General features: G+C 37.9%; 1 protein-coding gene across 1 annotated transcript in view; it reads right to left on the bottom strand.

Moving 5' to 3' along the window:
- The window catches only part of SPTA1 (spectrin alpha, erythrocytic 1), a 77,056-nt gene that overhangs the window by 13,078 nt on the left and 45,137 nt on the right, over positions 1–18,841 (bottom strand). Inside the window, 6 exon segments of the mRNA XM_010356736.2 lie at positions 3,690–3,766; positions 4,722–4,890; positions 5,606–5,704; positions 16,163–16,295; positions 17,527–17,648; positions 18,256–18,376. Coding sequence (XP_010355038.2) covers positions 3,690–3,766; positions 4,722–4,890; positions 5,606–5,704; positions 16,163–16,295; positions 17,527–17,648; positions 18,256–18,376 — 721 coding nt within the window.

The raw sequence follows: 18,841 nt of genomic DNA, 5'->3' as shown, positions 1-18,841 counted from the left end.
TTTGAACTTGAGAGAGATTATTTAGCATATCTGGCAGAAGAAATTTCTAAGAGCAAAGCATGCAAGAGGAAGCAGAACCTAAAAGTTTGGAAATTTTGCAGCCTGATGATGCAATAGAAAAGCAAAGCCCATTTACTGGGGAGAAATTCGAGCCAGCTGCAGAGATTTGCATAGGTAACAAGTAACTGAATGTTAATCATCAAGACAAAGGGTGGCGGGGGGGGGGGGGGGGGGGGGGGGGGAGGAATGTCTTCAGGGCACGTCAGAGACCTTCATGGTAACCCCTCCCATCACAGGCTGGAAGGCTAAGTAGGGAAAAATCATTTCCCGGGCCAGGCCCAGGGCTCCCTGATTTGTGCAGCCTAGTTATTTGGTGCTCTGCATTCAGCTGTTCTAGCCGTAGCTAAAAGGTGCCAAGGTACAACTCAGACCATGGCTTCAGAGGGTGCAAGCCCCAAGCCTTGGCAGCTTCCATGTGGCATTGAGCCTCCATGTACACAGAAGTCAAGAATTGAGGTTTTGGAGCTTTGTAGATTTCAGAGGATGTATGGAAACACTTACATGTCCAGGCAGAAGTCTGCTGCAGGGGCAGGGTTCTCATGAAGAACCTCTGCTAGGGCAGCACAAAAGGGAAAAGTGGGATTGGAGGTCCCTCACCCCACACAGAGTCCTCACTGGGGTACTGCCTAGTGTCTTCCGGACTCCAAAATGGTAGATCCACCAACAGCTTGCAACATGGACCTGGAAAAGCTGTACACACTCAATGCCAGCCCATGAAAGTACCTATGAGGGAGGCTGTACCCTGCAAAGCCACAGGCGTGGAGCTGCCCAAGGCCATGGGAGCCCACCCTTTGCATCAGTGTGCCCTGGATGTGGGACATGGAATCAAAAGAGATCATTTTGGAACTTTAAGGTTTAATGACTGTCCTACTGGATTTCAGACTTGTATGAGGCCTGTAGCCCTTTGTTATGGCCAATTTATCCCATTTGGAATTAGTGTATTTACTCAAAGCCTGTACTCTCATTGTTTTTAGGAAGTAACTAACTTGTTTTTGATTTTACAGACTCATGGACAGAGGGACTTACCTTATTTCAGATGAGACTTTGGACTTATACTTTTGAGTTAATTCTGGAATGAGTTAAGACTTTGGTAGACTGTTGGAATGGTCTAATTGTGTTTTTAAATGTGATGACATGAGATTTGGGAGGGGCCGGGGTGGAATGATACGGTTTGGCTGTGTCCCCACCTAAATCTCATCTTGAATTGTAGTTCCCATAGTCCCCACATGTCATGGGAGGAACTCAGTGGAAGATAACTTAATCATGAGGGCAGTTACCCGCATGCTTTTCTTATGGTAGAGAGTGAGTTCTCAAGAGATCTGATGGTTTTATAATGTGCTTTTCCACCTTTGGGTTGGCATTGCTCCTTCCTACCACCATGTGAAGAAGGAAGTGTTTGTTTCCCCTTCTGCCATGATTGTAATTTTCCTGAGGCCTCTCCAGCCATTCTGAACTGTGAGTCAATTAAACCTCTATTCTTTATAAATTACCCAGTCTTGGGTACCTCTTCATCAGCAGCATGAGAATGGACTGATACATTAATACAAGGAAATACTGGAGTATGATATGACATTCTAAATTTTCACAATGAAAACAATCTTTCCTACAGCACACACCTTTCCGAAACTTTCTTATATTACTTATTATATTCTTTGTTCTAATTAGTAGCAGTGCACTAGTAGGGACCTTGGAAGTACACTAACAAAAGACCTCCTAGATGTGCCAATTATACAAATACATTTTTTGCAGAAACATTCATATCAAAATCACACAAAATTCGGGAAGTTTCCCTTTCAGTTTTGATACAGTGGCTTGTATTTGTCTAATTGGGCAACTTTATTAATGGCTAGATAAAGGTACAAAAATCAGTTGCTTGAAATGAATCAGAATGAAACATAGGTAACTACAACTCAAGGGACTAAAATTCCAGACAGAAGGGAACATCACTGAAGTTAAAATAAGTCTCTCTACATTTCCTTTTAAAGTATAAGCTGGACAAGTTCTTATACATTGAAGTATTAGAGGGTGAGGAGTGCTAAGCATTGCTCAGAGCATTTGAAAATCTCATGGCGTTAAAGAGACATAACTTGGCATAATGAGGAGCTGTGACATCCAGAATTTGAGGGACTATAATAAGGAAACTGCAGAAAAGTAGTCAACATTCTGTTGTCTTTTCCCCTCAAAGCATTTTAGATGCCAAAACTGTATAGGACACAAGTCTAGAAGCCAAGCAGAAATGGTAGCTAAAATTGTAAAATCCTAACTAGAATTTTCAGTAGTGAAACAGGGCTTACTTCAGGACCCATCAGGCAGGAGCAGCCCTGGTTAAAGGGCTTCCACTGAAATGCCTGAAAGGCTACAGGGGCAAAGTGAAAAAAAAAAGTGAGTCTTCAAAGAGACCGAAACTGTGTCCTGGATCATTTCAATCCCTGACTAAAAAGTAGGGGGTTGGATGGCAGAGGGTGTTTAGTTAAAGCTTTAAACCAAAGTTCATGAGTTAATTATAATACTTTAAATGTAAACAGACTCACTTTTTCCATAAAATTATCAAATTAGGTAAAGCAATAGCCAACTATATAATATTTACAAAAGACACATACAAAATATGGAGACAAAAATGTTTTAAAAAGCCCTAAAATGTGGAAATAAATATTTCTGCAGACACTAAAAAAAAAAAAAAAAAAAAAAGTTGGTGCAGTATACTGGTACCTGAAAAAGTAGACTTTAAATCAAGAAATGTAATTCAAGATAAAGAGGAAGATTTTATAATTAAAAGTATCAGTTCGTCAAGATGATTTCACATTTCAAAATGTCAACACAACTTTTAGCCTATCCTCAAAATTTATAAAAATAATAAAGTATTTAAACAACATGAATAAAAATGAAAATCTGGTTGGTAATATAAACCACTGCAAAATACACATTCCTTTCAAACGTACGTACAATATACAACAAAATAGACTGTTACTAGATATAAATCAAGTTTCTGAAAAATATAGAATATATTTTTAAAATACAGTGGAATCAAACTAGATATAAATGTCAAAAATATAAAGAGAAAAGTCCCAAATATTTGAAATTAAATAATACACTACCAAATAATAAATAGATAATAGAATAAACCAAATAAGAAACTTCAAAAAAATTAACTGAATGATTAAATAAATAACAAAATTTGCAGAATGTGACTAAAACTTTGCTTTGGGAAAAACATATATTTAAAATTGATATGTTAGAAAAGATGAAAGGCTAAAATTTTGATAATCTAATTTTACATCTCAAGAAATTAAAAGAAAACATTAAAGTAATTCCAAATAAAGTAAAAAAAGATAATAATATGAAAAGCTTTTAATGGAATAGAATACACACACACACACACACACACACAAACCCAGAGAAAAATTAAAAAGCTGAATGTTGGTTCTCTAAAAAACAAAAATGATGAAAACCCAGTAGCATGATTCATGAGAGAGAGGGGAAAAAATAATAATTAGGAAATTATAAATATTAAGAAGGGAAAATCTTACAGAGGCTACAGACAATAAAATCCCACAATTCACAAATAATCATGGATGATGAGCTTCTGTGTGAAACAGGTCTTAGGCTTACCTAACATCTATCAGTCTCACCTGTTTTGCCAGGAGAGTGAGGAAGTCACCAAGGTCTGCACCATTACCATTGGTCTTTAGGCTTGTTTCCTTATCAGCTAAAAGGCAAAAATAATTAATAAGAGAAAGACATTTGGTCTTGTTTGAGTCCTTGTAAGCAGAAAAGGAATATTTACAATACACAACAAGAAAGCTTCTTGGCCGGGCGCGGTGGCTCAAGCCTGTAATCCCAGCACTTTGGGAGGCCGAGACGGGTGGATCACGAGGTCAGGAGATCGAGACCATCCTGGCTAATACGGTGAAACCCCGTCTCTACTAAAAAATACAAAAAACTAGCCGGGCGACGAGGCGGGCGCCTGTAGTCCCAGCTACTCGGGAGGCTGAGACAGGAGAATGGCGTGAACCCGGGAGGCGGAGCTTGCAGTGAGCTGAGAGCCGGCCACTGCACTCCAGCCTGGGCGGCAGAGCAAGACTCCATCTCAAAAAAAAAAAAAAAAAAAAAAAAAAAAAAAAAAAAAAAAAAAAAAAAAAAAAAAGAAAGCTTCTTGACTCTCAAAGTTGATGATTCATTGGAATATGTGAGAAGTGGGACCAATGGATCGTTTTTCTACTTAGGCAGGATAAAACTTAATGAAACAGAGCTAGGGTCATGAGAGCTTTTGAGTACTTCACAGAAAAACAAGAGAGAGAGAAAAATCATAGATTAGATATGAATTGTAAGTAAATCAAACAAACATTTTAGATTATTTCTTAGAACATTTTGCTATGGCTTTCCCTTTCTGAATATCACACACAAAATCTCCCTTTCCCCAAAAACGTGTTCTCCGGATTATGGTACATAATTACTGCATCATCATATCTATCTCTTTCTCAATTTGTGTGTGTGTGTGTATGTGTGTGCACAAATGTGAGTGTAATTCTGTCCAGAAAGGATAGGAGTGAGTAGTGATGGAAACACCTCCTTTCATACGGTAAAAGTCCCAGAGACCGTTCTGCACATGGGATTTATTAGGAATTCTCAAACCCAACGACTCTGGACCTGACACATCATACCTATCCAAGCCTCTACCACATCAGCCTTCCAGTTGAATTCCTGAAAGTCATAATCATTTTTCAATTGCAACTTCCAAGCAGCTATTGCCTTGGCCAGAGAAGGGGTCTTTTCATTCAAAGCCTCCATCTTGGAAGAAATCTCTTTGTTCTGACTTTCGTCCTGCAACACCTGTGAGAAGGGGAGAGACAAATATATTTATGAATGTGCAGGGCTAGGAATGTGAATCCTTTAGTACCAATAGAAAGCACTCATCTCTCTCATTTCAAATATATAACCACAGTTCTCTGGTCTAGTGTAATTATTTTATTATTCATTCATGTCCAAGAAGGTCATTTCCATTTCCAACATTTGGATGATCTTCTCATGTTTGTCTGTGTAAGTGTGACCTTCTTAGTTAGTGTAAGTTTCTAGGAGGTAGGGAGTCACCTCTGTTTAATGGTCTTTTTGTAGCAGTTAGATCAATGAAGATTTATTAAAAACTACATTTAAACAAAGAAACGATTCTCAAATTTAAAAGAGGTCTCAGTGTTGTTTTCCTCGAGGCTTAGAAAGCAATTTCTTCAAATTATTATAATATTCTATGGCCAAAGATAGTGATAAGACTTTTATAAACACCATGTTCTGCATGGGACAACAAAATGTCAACAAAAGATTTAAGGAAAACTGAAATATGTATGTATAAGAATTTGAAAAAAAAATTACAGCAATTGAGTAGATAATTATTTGCTAACCACGACACAACAAAAGGCAGTTTAGAAGAGATTGTTAAAGTTCTGCATATGATCTTATCACTGCTTTCTGCATATAATCTTAGCATTTCTATATTTAGGCCAGTCCCTTTTGGAGAATGGAAGTTTGAGCTGGAATTCCTGAACTAGCTCACCTTATTTAGGATGTCTTCTCCTTGTGCACACACATTTTGAACTCGGGTCTCATGGACAGCAAAGTCGTTTTCCAAAGCTTCATGCTTCATTAGCAAGCTCTGCATAAATGAGTCAGTAAGAATCAAGATATCCAAAGCTGGAAAATCTATTTTCACTCATATTCAGACTCTCTGTGATACTATTCCCTAGGGTTGATTCAATGACATTGGCAGACTAGGTGAATGCCCACTTTTTCTGGAACAACTATACTCAATTGCTTTCTCAAAGTCTCACTTGTCAATGAGTGCAACTTACTTGAAAAAAGAGTCAAAGATATACAAGTGACACTCTTTCTAATTTTTTACGTGACTGTAATCTTATTTTGATTTTGGAATAAGGGTTTTGACTGAGGTCATATATAAAGATTCCTCCATATTGAGATTTATCTAATTCAGTGAAACAATGTGTCTAGCAGAAAAAAAAATTAATAGAAAGAACATCCTAAACTAATCCCTGATCCGAGAGAGAAGTCAAGGGGAACATGGAGCTTCCATTGACTATTACTCTAAAAGTTCTCTGATTGCTTTCTGGAAACATGATGTCTGTGTAGCTGGCAGAATGAAAAGAGGAGTGTGGCTGAAGCACGAAGAGTGGTACTTTGTCTTCTGTTGTACTTTCCAGAGAAATATCTAAATAAATCCATAATCACTACCACCAGGACCACCCACCACTGCTCCCACTACTGCCTTCACCTCCTTCTTGTCATAACAGCACTCTGTCCATTTTTTTTTTTTTTTTTTTTTTTACTGTGCAACATAGTAACTCAGGCTAAAGGAAGAAACAGAATTTCTATGAATATTATACTTTTTCAAAATCCCTCTTGAAAATAAAAGAACTTTCAGTTCATTGTGTTGAGGCACTAAAATAAGATGGTTACTCATTGTAAAGCAAGATGGACTACATTGTATATTATGACTGTATTACATTTCAGTTTTTGAAGAAACTGTAAATGAATATTGGAAAGGTGATTGACTTTGTATGAGTGAATGCCTGAATGAATCATGTTTATATATATATATACTGCATGAAGTAAAGTCTCTTCAACATCTTCACCATCTATTTTCAAATAATAAATGCAAAAATAAAAGAAGAAACATTAGAACTGATGTCAAAGAAATAAAAGAGATCAAGACAAATGGTTACAAACAATTATATGCCAACAAACTAGAATATCTAGAGAAAATAGATAAATCCCTAGAAACAGACAACTTACCAAGACTAAATCATGAAGAAAGTCCAAACAGACTTATAACTAGTATGGAGACTGAATAAGAAATAAACCTCTCAACAAAGAAAATCCCAAGACCAGATGGCTTCACTGATGAATTAAATCAAATATTTAAATAATTAATACCAATTCTTCTCAAACTGTCTCAAAAATTTAAGAGGAGGGAACATTTCTAAACACCTTCACAAAGTCAGTGTTACCCTGATACCAAAGCCAGGCAATAATTCTCTCGATAGATAGATAGATAGATATGTCTATCTATCAAGAGAGACAAACTATATCTCTATCTATCTATCTATCTATCTGAATATATATAGAGGAGCTAATATCCTTAATATCCTTATTGAATATACATGCAAAACTCCTCAACAACATACTAGCATATTGAATCCAGCAGCACATTAAAATGATTATATACCACAAACAAGCAAAGTTTATCCCTGGGATGCAAGGATGGTCCAACATATGCAGATCAATAAATGTGATACAACACATTGACACAATAAAAGATAGAACCAAATAATCATCTCAACAGATTCTGAAAGGAAATGGACAGAATTCAGCACTCTTCCATGATAAAAACCATCAACAAACGAAGAACAGAAGGATATTCCTCCAAAGTGATAAAGCACATGTATGAAAAGCCCACATTTAGACTTTATTATATATAAATTATGAATTTAGATTCTATTGTTGATCAGGGTAGAGCCCTACAACAATCTGCTAAGGCTAGCAGAGACGCTCTAGAGTTCTAAAACTTGTAATAGCTTTGTACTTACAGCAGAAGGAAACAAATGTAAACTGGGTTAAAGGATTTGGGGTGGTAATATAATTATTTTTTATTTATACCTATCTATCCTAGGGGGGCAACAGTTTTTTTTTTTTTTTTGGTTGGGACTACATTAAGCACAGCAAACAGAGAGAGACAAAATGGAAAGTCATCAATTATCTGGATATTGCCTCATTTCTGGAGTGTGACCAACATCAAATATTTGTCCAAATGCTTAATATATTCATATTTTTGTTCTTCAATGAAATCAATTTCTCGACAGTATACTTTAGTAGAATCTGTGTAGAGTTGCATGACCTGGGACCCAGCTTTGGTTATGCCACTACCAGTTACTTAACTTTGGGCTGATTGCTTCACCTCACCTAGTAAATGAGAACAATGGACACTTCAGAGGAATGAATTGAGAATAAAACGTGAGAAAATGCTATGAAATTTGCAGAGAGATATGTAGGTAAGTGATATTTTTTAAAATATGGGATTATCAGATTGGTCATGTTTATAAGAATAAAAGTATTAACTATAAGATATAATTGAGTTACCTAAGACATTTTAGTGTAAAAATGAAATGAACATAATTTTCTATTCAAACCCTTCTCTTTTTTAAGGAAATTTAGTTTCTATTCTATTAATAATACTAAATATAGTAATAAATTTAGTAGCTATAATCATAGGACATCTTTTGACCACCTCTGAGATTGCCAGAGGCTGTTGTGTTCATCTCACCTAATTGTTAAACAAAATTTCTGCTTGGAAGATCTCTGATTGAAAGGCAGTCTGCTAGTTGTCTTTCAATATTTAGTCTCCCCTTCCTCTACAATAAAAGCATCTGTAACAGACACATAACCATGCAGAAAGAACGACTACATTTTCCAACAATGTATGGCTCAGCTCTAGCCAATGGATTATAGAGGAAGTACAGTGCTATTGTTTCTGGGAACTGTCTTGTGACAGACAGACACTGGAGAAGCCCCCATGGTACCCACTCCTTGCTGTTCAGTCCTTGTAAAATACCCTCCCCCGGAGTGTGGACAGGACCTGTGACTTATTTATAACTAATAGAATATGACAAATATGATGGGATTTCACTCGTTGTGTTATGTTATGTTACGTTATTCTTTGTTATGTCACGTAAGACTTCATCTTGCTACCAGACTAACTCTAGTGGCTCTCCTTTCTGGCTTAATGAAGCAAATGGCCACACTGGGAAAGCTCATGTGGCAAGAAACTGCAAGAGGTCTCAATAAATAATGGATCACCTCTAGGAATTGTGAGCTCTAGAATATCAGGGAAGCCTCCAGCCAACAGCCAGCAAGAACCTGAAGCCCCTAGTACCACAGCCACAAAAATAAATTCTGATAGCAATTTGAGTCAGCTTGGAAATGGATTCTTCCTCAGTTGAAACCCCAGATTGTAATGCAGCCCAATCAACACCATGATAGCAACATCGTGAAACCCTAAACATAGTAACTAGCTAAGCTGTTTTTGTACTCCTGACCTAGGGAAACTATGAGATAATAAATGTCTGTTGTCTAAAAAAAAAAAAAATCATATTTAATGGTGAAACTAAAAGCTTTTCCTTTAAGTTTATGAACAAGGCAAAGATGCTCACTCTCACTATTTCTATTCAACACAGTACTAGAAGTCCTCGTGAAAGGCATCTAAATAAGAAAGGAAGAAGTAAAATTGTCTTTGTTTGCAAGTTACATCATCTTAAATACAGACAACTCTGAACACTCCATAAAAAACTGTTAGAACTAGTAAACAAATCAGCAAAGTTACAGAATAAAACTCAAAACATAAAAGTCGGTTTAGAAATTGTAAACAATAAACTATCTGAAAAAGAAATTAAGAAAATAATTCCTTTTACAATCACATCAAAAAGAATAAAATATATAAAAATAAATGTAACCAAGGAGGTGAAAAGCTCATACACTGAAAACTATAAAACATTGATAAAAGAAATTAAAGAAGCCACAAACAAATGGAAAAACTTTCTGTGTTCATGGATTAGAAGATTTAATATTGTTAAAAAATGTGAATACTACCCAAAGTGATGTACAAAGTCAATGAAATCCCTATTAAAATCCCAATGACATTTTTTACAGAAATAGAAAAATCAGTAAAATTTATATGGAATCAGAAAAGGCCACAAATAGTCAAATCAATCTTGACAAAGAAGAACAAAGCTGAAGGAATCACACTTCCTGACTTTAAAATGCATTAAAAAGCTGCAATAATTAAGAGTATGGTACTGGTATAAAAACAGACATAGATGAATGAAACAGAATAGAGAGTCCAGAAATAAACCCATGTATATGTAGTTAACTGGTCTTTGATAAAGGTGCTAAAAATATACAATGGAGAATAGACAGCTTCTTTAACAAACAGTGCTGGGAAAACTGCTTTTCATTTGCAGAATAATGAAATAAGACCCTTATACCATAACCAGGAATCAACTGAAAATTGTTTAAAGACTTAAATGTAAGTCTTGAAACTGTAGAACTCCTGAAAGAAAACATAGGGTGAAATCTTCACGATATTGCTGTTGGCAATGATTACATAGATATGACACTAAAAGCACAGGCAACAAAAAGAAAAAATAATCAAGTGGGAGTATATAAAGCTAAAACTTCTGCACAGCAAAGGAAACAATCAACAGAGTGGAAAGGCAACCCACAGAATGAGAGTTAATACTTATAAATGACTTTTCTAATAAGGGGCTAATCTCTAAAATACATAAGGAATGAATATAACTCAATACTAAAAAGTAAATAAAAAATAAAAATAAAAGTAAAAAAATCCCTACTAACTTGATTTTAAAATTGGGCTAAAAACAAACATGAAAAAAATGTTCAATATCACTAATTATCAGAGACATGCAAATTAAAACCACAATGGGATATCACCTTACTCCTGAAATAATGGCGATAATAAAAAGTCAAAAAATAATAGATGCTGGTGTGGATGTGGTAAACAGGGAACACTCTCACACTGCTGGTGAAAATGTAAGCTAGCATAACCACTATAAAAAAACAGTATGGACATTCCTTAAAGAACTAAAAGTAGAACTACCATTCAATTAAGCAATCCCACTGCTGGGTACCTACCCAAAGGAAAAGAAGTCATTTATGAAAAAGACACATGCATACTTGTGTTTATAGCAGTACAATTCGCAATTACAAAAATAACCAACCAACTTACTGCCCAATTAATGAATGGATAAAGAAAATGTGGTAATATATATATAATGGAATAGTACTCAGCCATGAAACGAAGCAAAATAATGGTGTTTGCAGTGACCTGGATGGAGTTGGGGGGCCACTCTAAGTGAAGTAACTCAGGAATGGAAAAGCAAATGTCTTATGTCCTCACTTATAAATAGGAGCTAAGCTATGAGGATGAAAAGGCATTAAAATGATATAATGGACTTAGAGGAATTTAGGGAAAGGGTGGGAAATGGGTCAGGGATAAAAGACTACATATTGGATATAGTGTACACTGCTTGAATGATAGGTGTACCAGAAATTTAGATATCACCACTAAAGAACTTATCCATATAACCAAAACCACCTGTACCTAAAAAAACTATTGAAAGAAATAAATTTAAAAATAATAAAAATGAGCTAAGAAGTTTGATAGAAATTTCCCTAAAAAGGCATGTAAATGCCCCTCAGGTATATGAAAAGATGCTTCACATTATTAACTATTAGGAAAATGCAAAGTAAACCACAATGAGATATCAGTTCACACCTGTCGGGATGGCTATTAACAAAAAAATAAAAGACCAGTGTTACTGAGGATATGCAGAAGTTGAAACCCTTTCACAATGTTAGTGGGAATGCAAAATGGCACAGCTGTTATGGAAAATAATATGAATATTCTTCAAAACATTTAAAATAAAACTACCTATGGTCCAGCAATTCTATTTCTGGATATTTATCCAAAAGGACAAGGAAATAATGATTTCAATAAGATATTAGCATGCTTATGTTCACTGCAGCATTATTAACAATAGCCAAGATATGGACACAACCTAAATGTCCATCAACAGATGAATGGATGAAAAAAAATGTGGCATATTCATACAACAAAATACTGTTTAGTCTTAAAAAATAAGAAAGTTATGCAATATATGACAACATAGATGAACCTTGAGGACATTACGCTAAGCAAAATAAGCCAATTATAGAAAGACACGTGCTACATGATTCCACCTACATGAGGTAGACAAATTTATAAAATCAAAGAGTGGAATGTTAATTACCAGAGGCTGAGAAAAAAATTGAAGTTTTACTAATCATAAGGCATAATATATTTTTAGTAGAGAAAGGGTTTCACCATAAACGGGATATTGACATTGTCAAGCAAGATGAAAACACTTGAGAACGTTTCTATACAGCCTACAACATTGTACCTACAGTCAACAATAATATGTTATACAAGTATAAATGTATTAAGAGAGTAGATCTCATGTTCAGTGTTCTTGTCACAATAAAGCAAATCAAAATGAACAAACTAACAATTCAATTAGAAAGTGGACAAAGAGACATTTCATTGAAGAAAATATACAGATTTCAAATAAACACATGACAAACATGTAAAACATCATTATCCATTAAGGAAATGCACATATAAACTACAACGAAATATCATTATATATCTATTTGAATGGCTAAAATAAAAGTAGTGACAACACAGAATGCGAGCAGAGATATAGAGAAACTACATCATTTATGCATTGTTGTTAAGAGTGTAAAATGTTATAGCCATACAAACAGGAAAGCAACTTGGCTTTTTTTTTTTTTGGTCCAAAACTAAATAGGCAGTTACCATATGGTTCAGTGATTGGGGTTCTGTACATTTATCCCAGAGAAATAGACTTATGTTTGCATTAAAATTTGTGCATGAATATTTATAGCGGCTTTTCTCATAGTCATCAAAAAGTAGAAACAGTCCAGACACCCCTCACCAGGTGAGTGGTTCAACTGTGATATACATTTACCATGACACTGCTCAGCAATAAGAAGGAATGAACTATTGTTACACACAATAACCAAAATTAATCACCAGAGTATGGTGCTGAGTGAAAAGGTCGATCTTCAAAAGTTACATCATACTATGTGAGTTCATTTGTATAGCAGCATGGAAATGAGAAACTTATAGAAATGTAGAACAGACTCGTGGTTGCCACAGTTTAAAGAGGCAGAAAGAGGAGGTGGCTGTAAAAAAGCAACATCAGCAATCCTTGTAATGATGGTAGCCTTCTGATTCAGGCAAGATGGCCGAATAGGAACAGCTCCAGTCTCCAACTCCCAGCGCGAGCGACACAGAAGACCGGTGATTTCTGCATTTTCAACTGAGGTACTGGGGTCATCTCACTAGGGAGTGCCGGACAATCGGTGCTGGTCAGCTGCTGCAGCCTGACCAGCGAGAGCTGAAGCAGGGCGAGGCATCGCCTCACCTGGAAGTGCAAGGGGGAAGGGAATCCCTTTTCCTAGCCAGGGGAACTGAGACACACAACACCTGGAAAATCGGGTAACTCCCACCCCAATACGGCGCTTTAAGCAAAGAGGCACACCAGGAGAATATATCCCACACCTGGCCGGGAGGGTCCCACGCCCACGGAGCCTCCCTCACTGCTAACACAGCAGTCTGCGGCGATCTATCGGCAAGTCAGCAGCCAGGCTGGGGGAGGGGCGCCCGCCATTGCTGAGGCTTAAGTAGGTAAACAAAGCCGCTGGGAAGCTGAAATTGGGTGGGGCTCACAGCAGCTCAAGGAAGCCTGACTGTCTCTGTAGACTCCACCTCTGGGGACAGCGCACAGCTCAAGACCAACAGGGGAAACAGCGGGGGCCAGTGCAGACGCGAACGACTCTGTCTGACAGCTTTGGGGAGAGCCGTGGATCTCCCAACTCGGAGGTTGAGATCTGAGAACGGACAGACTGCCTGCTCAGGTGGGTCCCTGACCCCTGAGTAGCCTAGCTGGGAGAAATTCCCCACTAGGGGCAGTCTGACACCCCACACCTCACAGGGTGGAGTACACCCCTGAGAGGAAACTTCCAAAGGAAGAATCAGACAGGTACACTCGCTGTTCAGCAATATTCTATCTTCGGCAACCTCTGCTGCTGATACCCAGGCAAACAGGGTCTGGAGTGGACCTCAAGCAATCTCCAACAGACCAACAGACAGTCCTTCTGACTGTCAGAAGGAAAACTATCAAACAGGAAGGACACCTATACCAAAACCCCATCAGTACGTCACCATCATCAAAGACCAGAGACAGATAAAACCACAAAGATGGGGAAGAAGCAGGGCAGAAAAGCTGGAAATTCAAAAAATAAGAGCGCATCTCCCCCTGCAAAGGAGCGCAGCCCATCGCCAGCAACGGATCAAAGCTGGTCAGAGAATGACTTTGACGAGAGGAGAGAAGAAGGCTTCAGTCCATCAAACTTATCAGAGCTAAAGGAGGAATTACGTACCCAACGCAAAGAAACTAAAAATCTTGAAAAAAGAGTGGAAGAATTGACAGCTAGACTAATTAATGCAGAGAAGATCATAAACGAAATGACAGAGATGAAAACCATGACACGAGAAATACGTGACAAATGCACAAGCTTCAGTAACCGACTCGATCAACTGGAAGAAAGAGTATCAGCGATTGAAGATCAAATGAATGAAATGAAGTGAGAAGAGAAACCAAAAGAAAAAAGAAGAAAAAGAAATGAACAAAGCCTGCAAGAAGTATGGGATTACATAAAAAGACCAAATCTACGTCTGATTGGGGCGCCTGAAAGTGAGGGGGGAAATGGAACCAAGTTGGAAAACACTCTTCAGGATATCATCCAGGAGAACTTCCCCAACCTAGTAGGGCAGGCCAACATTCAAATTCAGGAAATACAGAGAACGCCACAAAGATACTCCTCCAGAAGAGCAACTCCAAGACACATAATTGCCAGATTCACCAAAGTTGAAATGAAGGAAAAAATCTTAAGGGCAGCCAGAGAGAAAGGTCGGGTTACCCACAAAGGGAAGCCCATCAGACTAACAGCAGATCTCTCGGCAGAAACTCTACAAGCCAGAAGAGAGTGGGGGCCAATATTCAACGTTCTTAAAGAAAAGAATTTTAAACCCAGAATTTCATATCCAGCCAAACTAAGTTTCATCAGTGAAGGAGAAATGATGGTAGCCTTCTGAATCTTAACTGAATCTTGATAATGTCAATATCCCATTTATGATATACTGCTTTTCTGGATGTTTCCATTAGAGAAAACTTGGTAAAGGACACGAGATTCTGTCGGTATTATTTCTTATAACTGCATGTGAATCTATAATTCTCAAACTAAAAAGTTCTGTTTTAATGCCTGTAATCCCAGCACTTTGGGAGGCCGAGGTGGGTGAATCATGAGGTCAGGAGATCGAAACCATCGTGGATAACATGGTGAAACCCCTTCTCTAATAAAAATACAAAAAAAATTAGCCTGGCATGGTGACAGGCACCTGTAGTCCCAGCTACTTGGGAGGCTGAGGCAGGAGAATGGCGTGAACCTGGGAGGCAGAGCTTGCAGTGAGCTGAGATTGCACCACTGCACTCCAGGCTGGAAGACAGAGCAAGACTCCATCTCAAAAACAAAACAAAATGAAACAAACAAAAAAAAGTTCTGTTTTAAAGAAAGGGAAGCCTTTGAAAGCATTTGATAGGAAGCCTTAAAATGCTTGAACATGTGCAGTGGGGTGCACACACATGATCCAAAAGACTTACAAATAAGAGGAGCTGATAATTTGAATTATATGTTGTATAGGTTTAAGCTATCTTTTGCAAATCTAAGCCTTTCCTTATGTCATCACATTAAAGTGAATTAATCTCTACAAAGAGTTCTTGGTAAATTCCCAATTTTTAGGGTTACTAGGCATAGTTTCCAAACTCCTAATACATTATTGTTTGTAATCACTCTCAAAAGCTGTCAAAATTTACATTAACAAGAGATCACACTGATTACTTGTTCATTTCTTTATAGGGAAACCTAATCCTGCATTTAAAAGGATGTCTATAAATTGTGGAACTATTTTGTCCAGTAAGACCTTCTTCCTAAAATTATATTTTGTTGAAACTGCAGCCAATGTCCAGACATAAGAAGATATTTTTCCAAATCAATTTAACATGAAAATTTAAGGGAATCCTTACAAAAGCTATAATCTACAAGGAATCTGACTTGTAAGGAAAGGTCTTTAACCATTATTTCTTTGACTCATAGAAGATCATAGATTATGGAACTAAGATTTGAGTTCTGCCTTCACACCTGATTGATTCCTTAATCTTGGGCAAGTCACCTACATGCTTGGACTTTAATTTTTCATATTTAATACTGTCAGGATTATTCATATTTCCTTCATCTTCTTTCACCAGAAAAATGTCCTAATATTACAGGCAAAAACACTGACTACCCAAGAAAATAACCAAATTGAAGAGAAGAAAATTGATTCATTCTTCCCATTCCTCACCTGAGTAGCAGCTAATGTATCTCCAGAATCTCCTCGGACAGCCATAGCATTCTTTTCATTGATCCAAGCTTCCTCTTCCTCAGCATTCTGCATGAATTGCAAGTATTCAAGGGATTCTTCCAACTGAAGTCCTCTAAAACAAGGTGACAAGCCCCAGTGAGGATAAGAACAAACTGGTAAGCAGTGGGAGTACAGTGGGGTGGCACAATCTCATTCAGGCAGACCAGCTTATTCTCACAAGGTAGCCACAGTTGAACTGGGCCTCAACACAATATGATATGTGCCTACTAGTCAGTGGTGAAGATCTGCTGTGAAATGGAGGAGACTCCTTTCCTAGAAGTTCATTTTGTGGCACCTTCTACTGTCTAAGAAACTTTGTTGGAGGGAGGAAACCCACCCTAGCCAAAAAAGGGAAATGATGACTTCAGTGTTGGAGAGTATCAGCAGTGACACAATGTCTCTTTCTACTCTGAGCACTGCCTTCTTTCGTATATGATGAAGGCACCACAAAGTGCCAGAATCTCCCTTTTAGCCCCCCAGGAAAAATGGAATTACAGACAGAAATTGTTATACTTGGCTATATGTGTGATGTGGTTTGACTCCGTTTCACCACCCAAATCTCATCTTGAACTGTAATCCCTATGTGTCAGTGGAGGGGCCTGGTGGGAGGCGATTGGATCATGGGGGCAGATTTCTTCCTTGCATTTTTCATGATAGCGAGTGAGTTCTTGCAAGATCTGATGGTTTAAAAGTGTTTAGCACTCCCTGCGCCCACGCACGCTCCCTACTCTGCCTTGGTAGGATGTGCTGCTTTCCACTTTGCCTTCTGCCATGACTGTAAGTTTCCTGAGGCCTCCCAATCATACTTCCTGTACAGTCTATGAAACTGTGAGTGGATTAAACCTCTTTTCTTCATAAATTGCCCAGTCTCAGGTAGTTCTTTACATCAATGTGAGAACGGACTAATACATTGTGTATGTGGTTCAAATTGGCTATATGGCTATAGGGGAAAATAATTCTTCATCCTTACATTACTAAGGGCTGCATATAATATGAAAACTGGGAGATAAAGCAAAACAGATGTGTGGCTAGTAACCTGATATGAAGGATAACACATGTAGGAAAACAATAGTAAAAGACGGCTGCAGGTAAATGCAGAAGGAGAGGTAGATTTAGAACAGAGGCAGTGATCATATTGCCTGGGGTATATGGAGGAAAGTTTTGTGGTAGACTTGGCATTTGAGAAAGGACTTAAGGAGATAGATGGGTAGTTGGGGAGAGCAGACAATGCTGAGCAGGCACGTAAGTATCCTCCTAACATCCAAAATCCAGGAAGCGAATTGGGCCTTCTATATCCCACTCACCGGGCCTTGGCCAACTCTTTGAGTTTCTCCCAATGTTCAACAAACTGAGCCAGCCGCAACTGGATCTCCTCTTGCCCCACAGCAGCCTTGTCTTTCAGCTTCTCTGCCATATCCAGCACATTCTGAAGAATAATTCCGATTCATGTTCCATTACCTCACAATCTCTCCCCATTTAGCCATAGTCCCTTATCAAAGTATCTAGCCCATCCTACCCTCCAGATTATTTATAAACTCCACGGGACTTTGTGAGGGTCCTGAAAGTCCAGGGAGAATGATGAAAACTGCAACAAGATTTACTATGCTAAACATTCCCAAGTATTTTGGCAAATATATCAATACTTGCACTAGGCTACTCTCCATAATCTGCTTTTTGGTCTATTCATGGTCACAGAGTGATCCTGCTGCCAAGTCAGACCCAGAGTTGCCTTCTTCTCAGTTGGCTCAAGTATAGTTTTCCCAGATGTCCCAATCTGCTCCCAATTGTCAATCACTCCCCAGGAGTGTTAGAAGTGCTCCTTCCAGGGAAGAGCACGGGTTCTTGTTCAGAACTCTTCTACTTATAGAAGACTAAATGTGGAAGAGAAAAGAATATTTGTAAACTCTTTGACTAATTCTCTCTGACCTTGACATCCTACTTTCACATTTTATAGCACCCTCTTATTTATCTGTAACATGACAGGTTGCTATAAGATGATTTCTATATTTTCAGGTCTGGTATTCTATTTCTACCTGGATGGCAGGCTCATGTGCCACCAGCTCCCCCTCTAGGCGTCTGTGCTTCTTCAGCAAGTTCTGAACACCCTGAAGATCTCTCCCATAGTCCTGGGAGCTCACTCGTAACAACTTCTCCCTAAAATCAAGGAAGAAAACAGAAAGTTTGGAGTCTAGACATCCAAGGTCATCCTACAGCAATAGCTTTCTAAGAGTATGTGTGACTGGTGGTGAGGGTGGTTGTAAATTCTGTAATACCCTGTTGCCAATGACTGAAAATATAATTAGTGGAAGAGGCTGGCAGCAAAACTTCTGACTTAGCCAATACAAATTAAAGTAACATACTGATCTCCACCATAGGCACAACTGTAATAACCTTTCCATTAGTCTCTTTGCCTGTCCACCTGTGTATCCTCTGTTGTTTGCTCAAGAATATACATTAATGTTTCCTATTTCAGAAAAATGTGAAAGTTATAAATGACCTCCATGGATTTTGTTATTTTCATTTATTAATGTCAATAGTAAATTCAGCTAGAATGGTATAAAGAGCTGATTTCATAGGAGTCATGGCAGTTGGGATGCTTCCAAGTATAAAATGTTTGAG

The sequence above is a fragment of the Rhinopithecus roxellana genome, chromosome 8, assembly GCF_007565055.1.
Source record: "Rhinopithecus roxellana isolate Shanxi Qingling chromosome 8, ASM756505v1, whole genome shotgun sequence".
Classification (NCBI taxonomy): domain Eukaryota; kingdom Metazoa; phylum Chordata; class Mammalia; order Primates; family Cercopithecidae; genus Rhinopithecus; species Rhinopithecus roxellana.
This window is presented reverse-complemented; position numbering and strand designations above follow the sequence as displayed.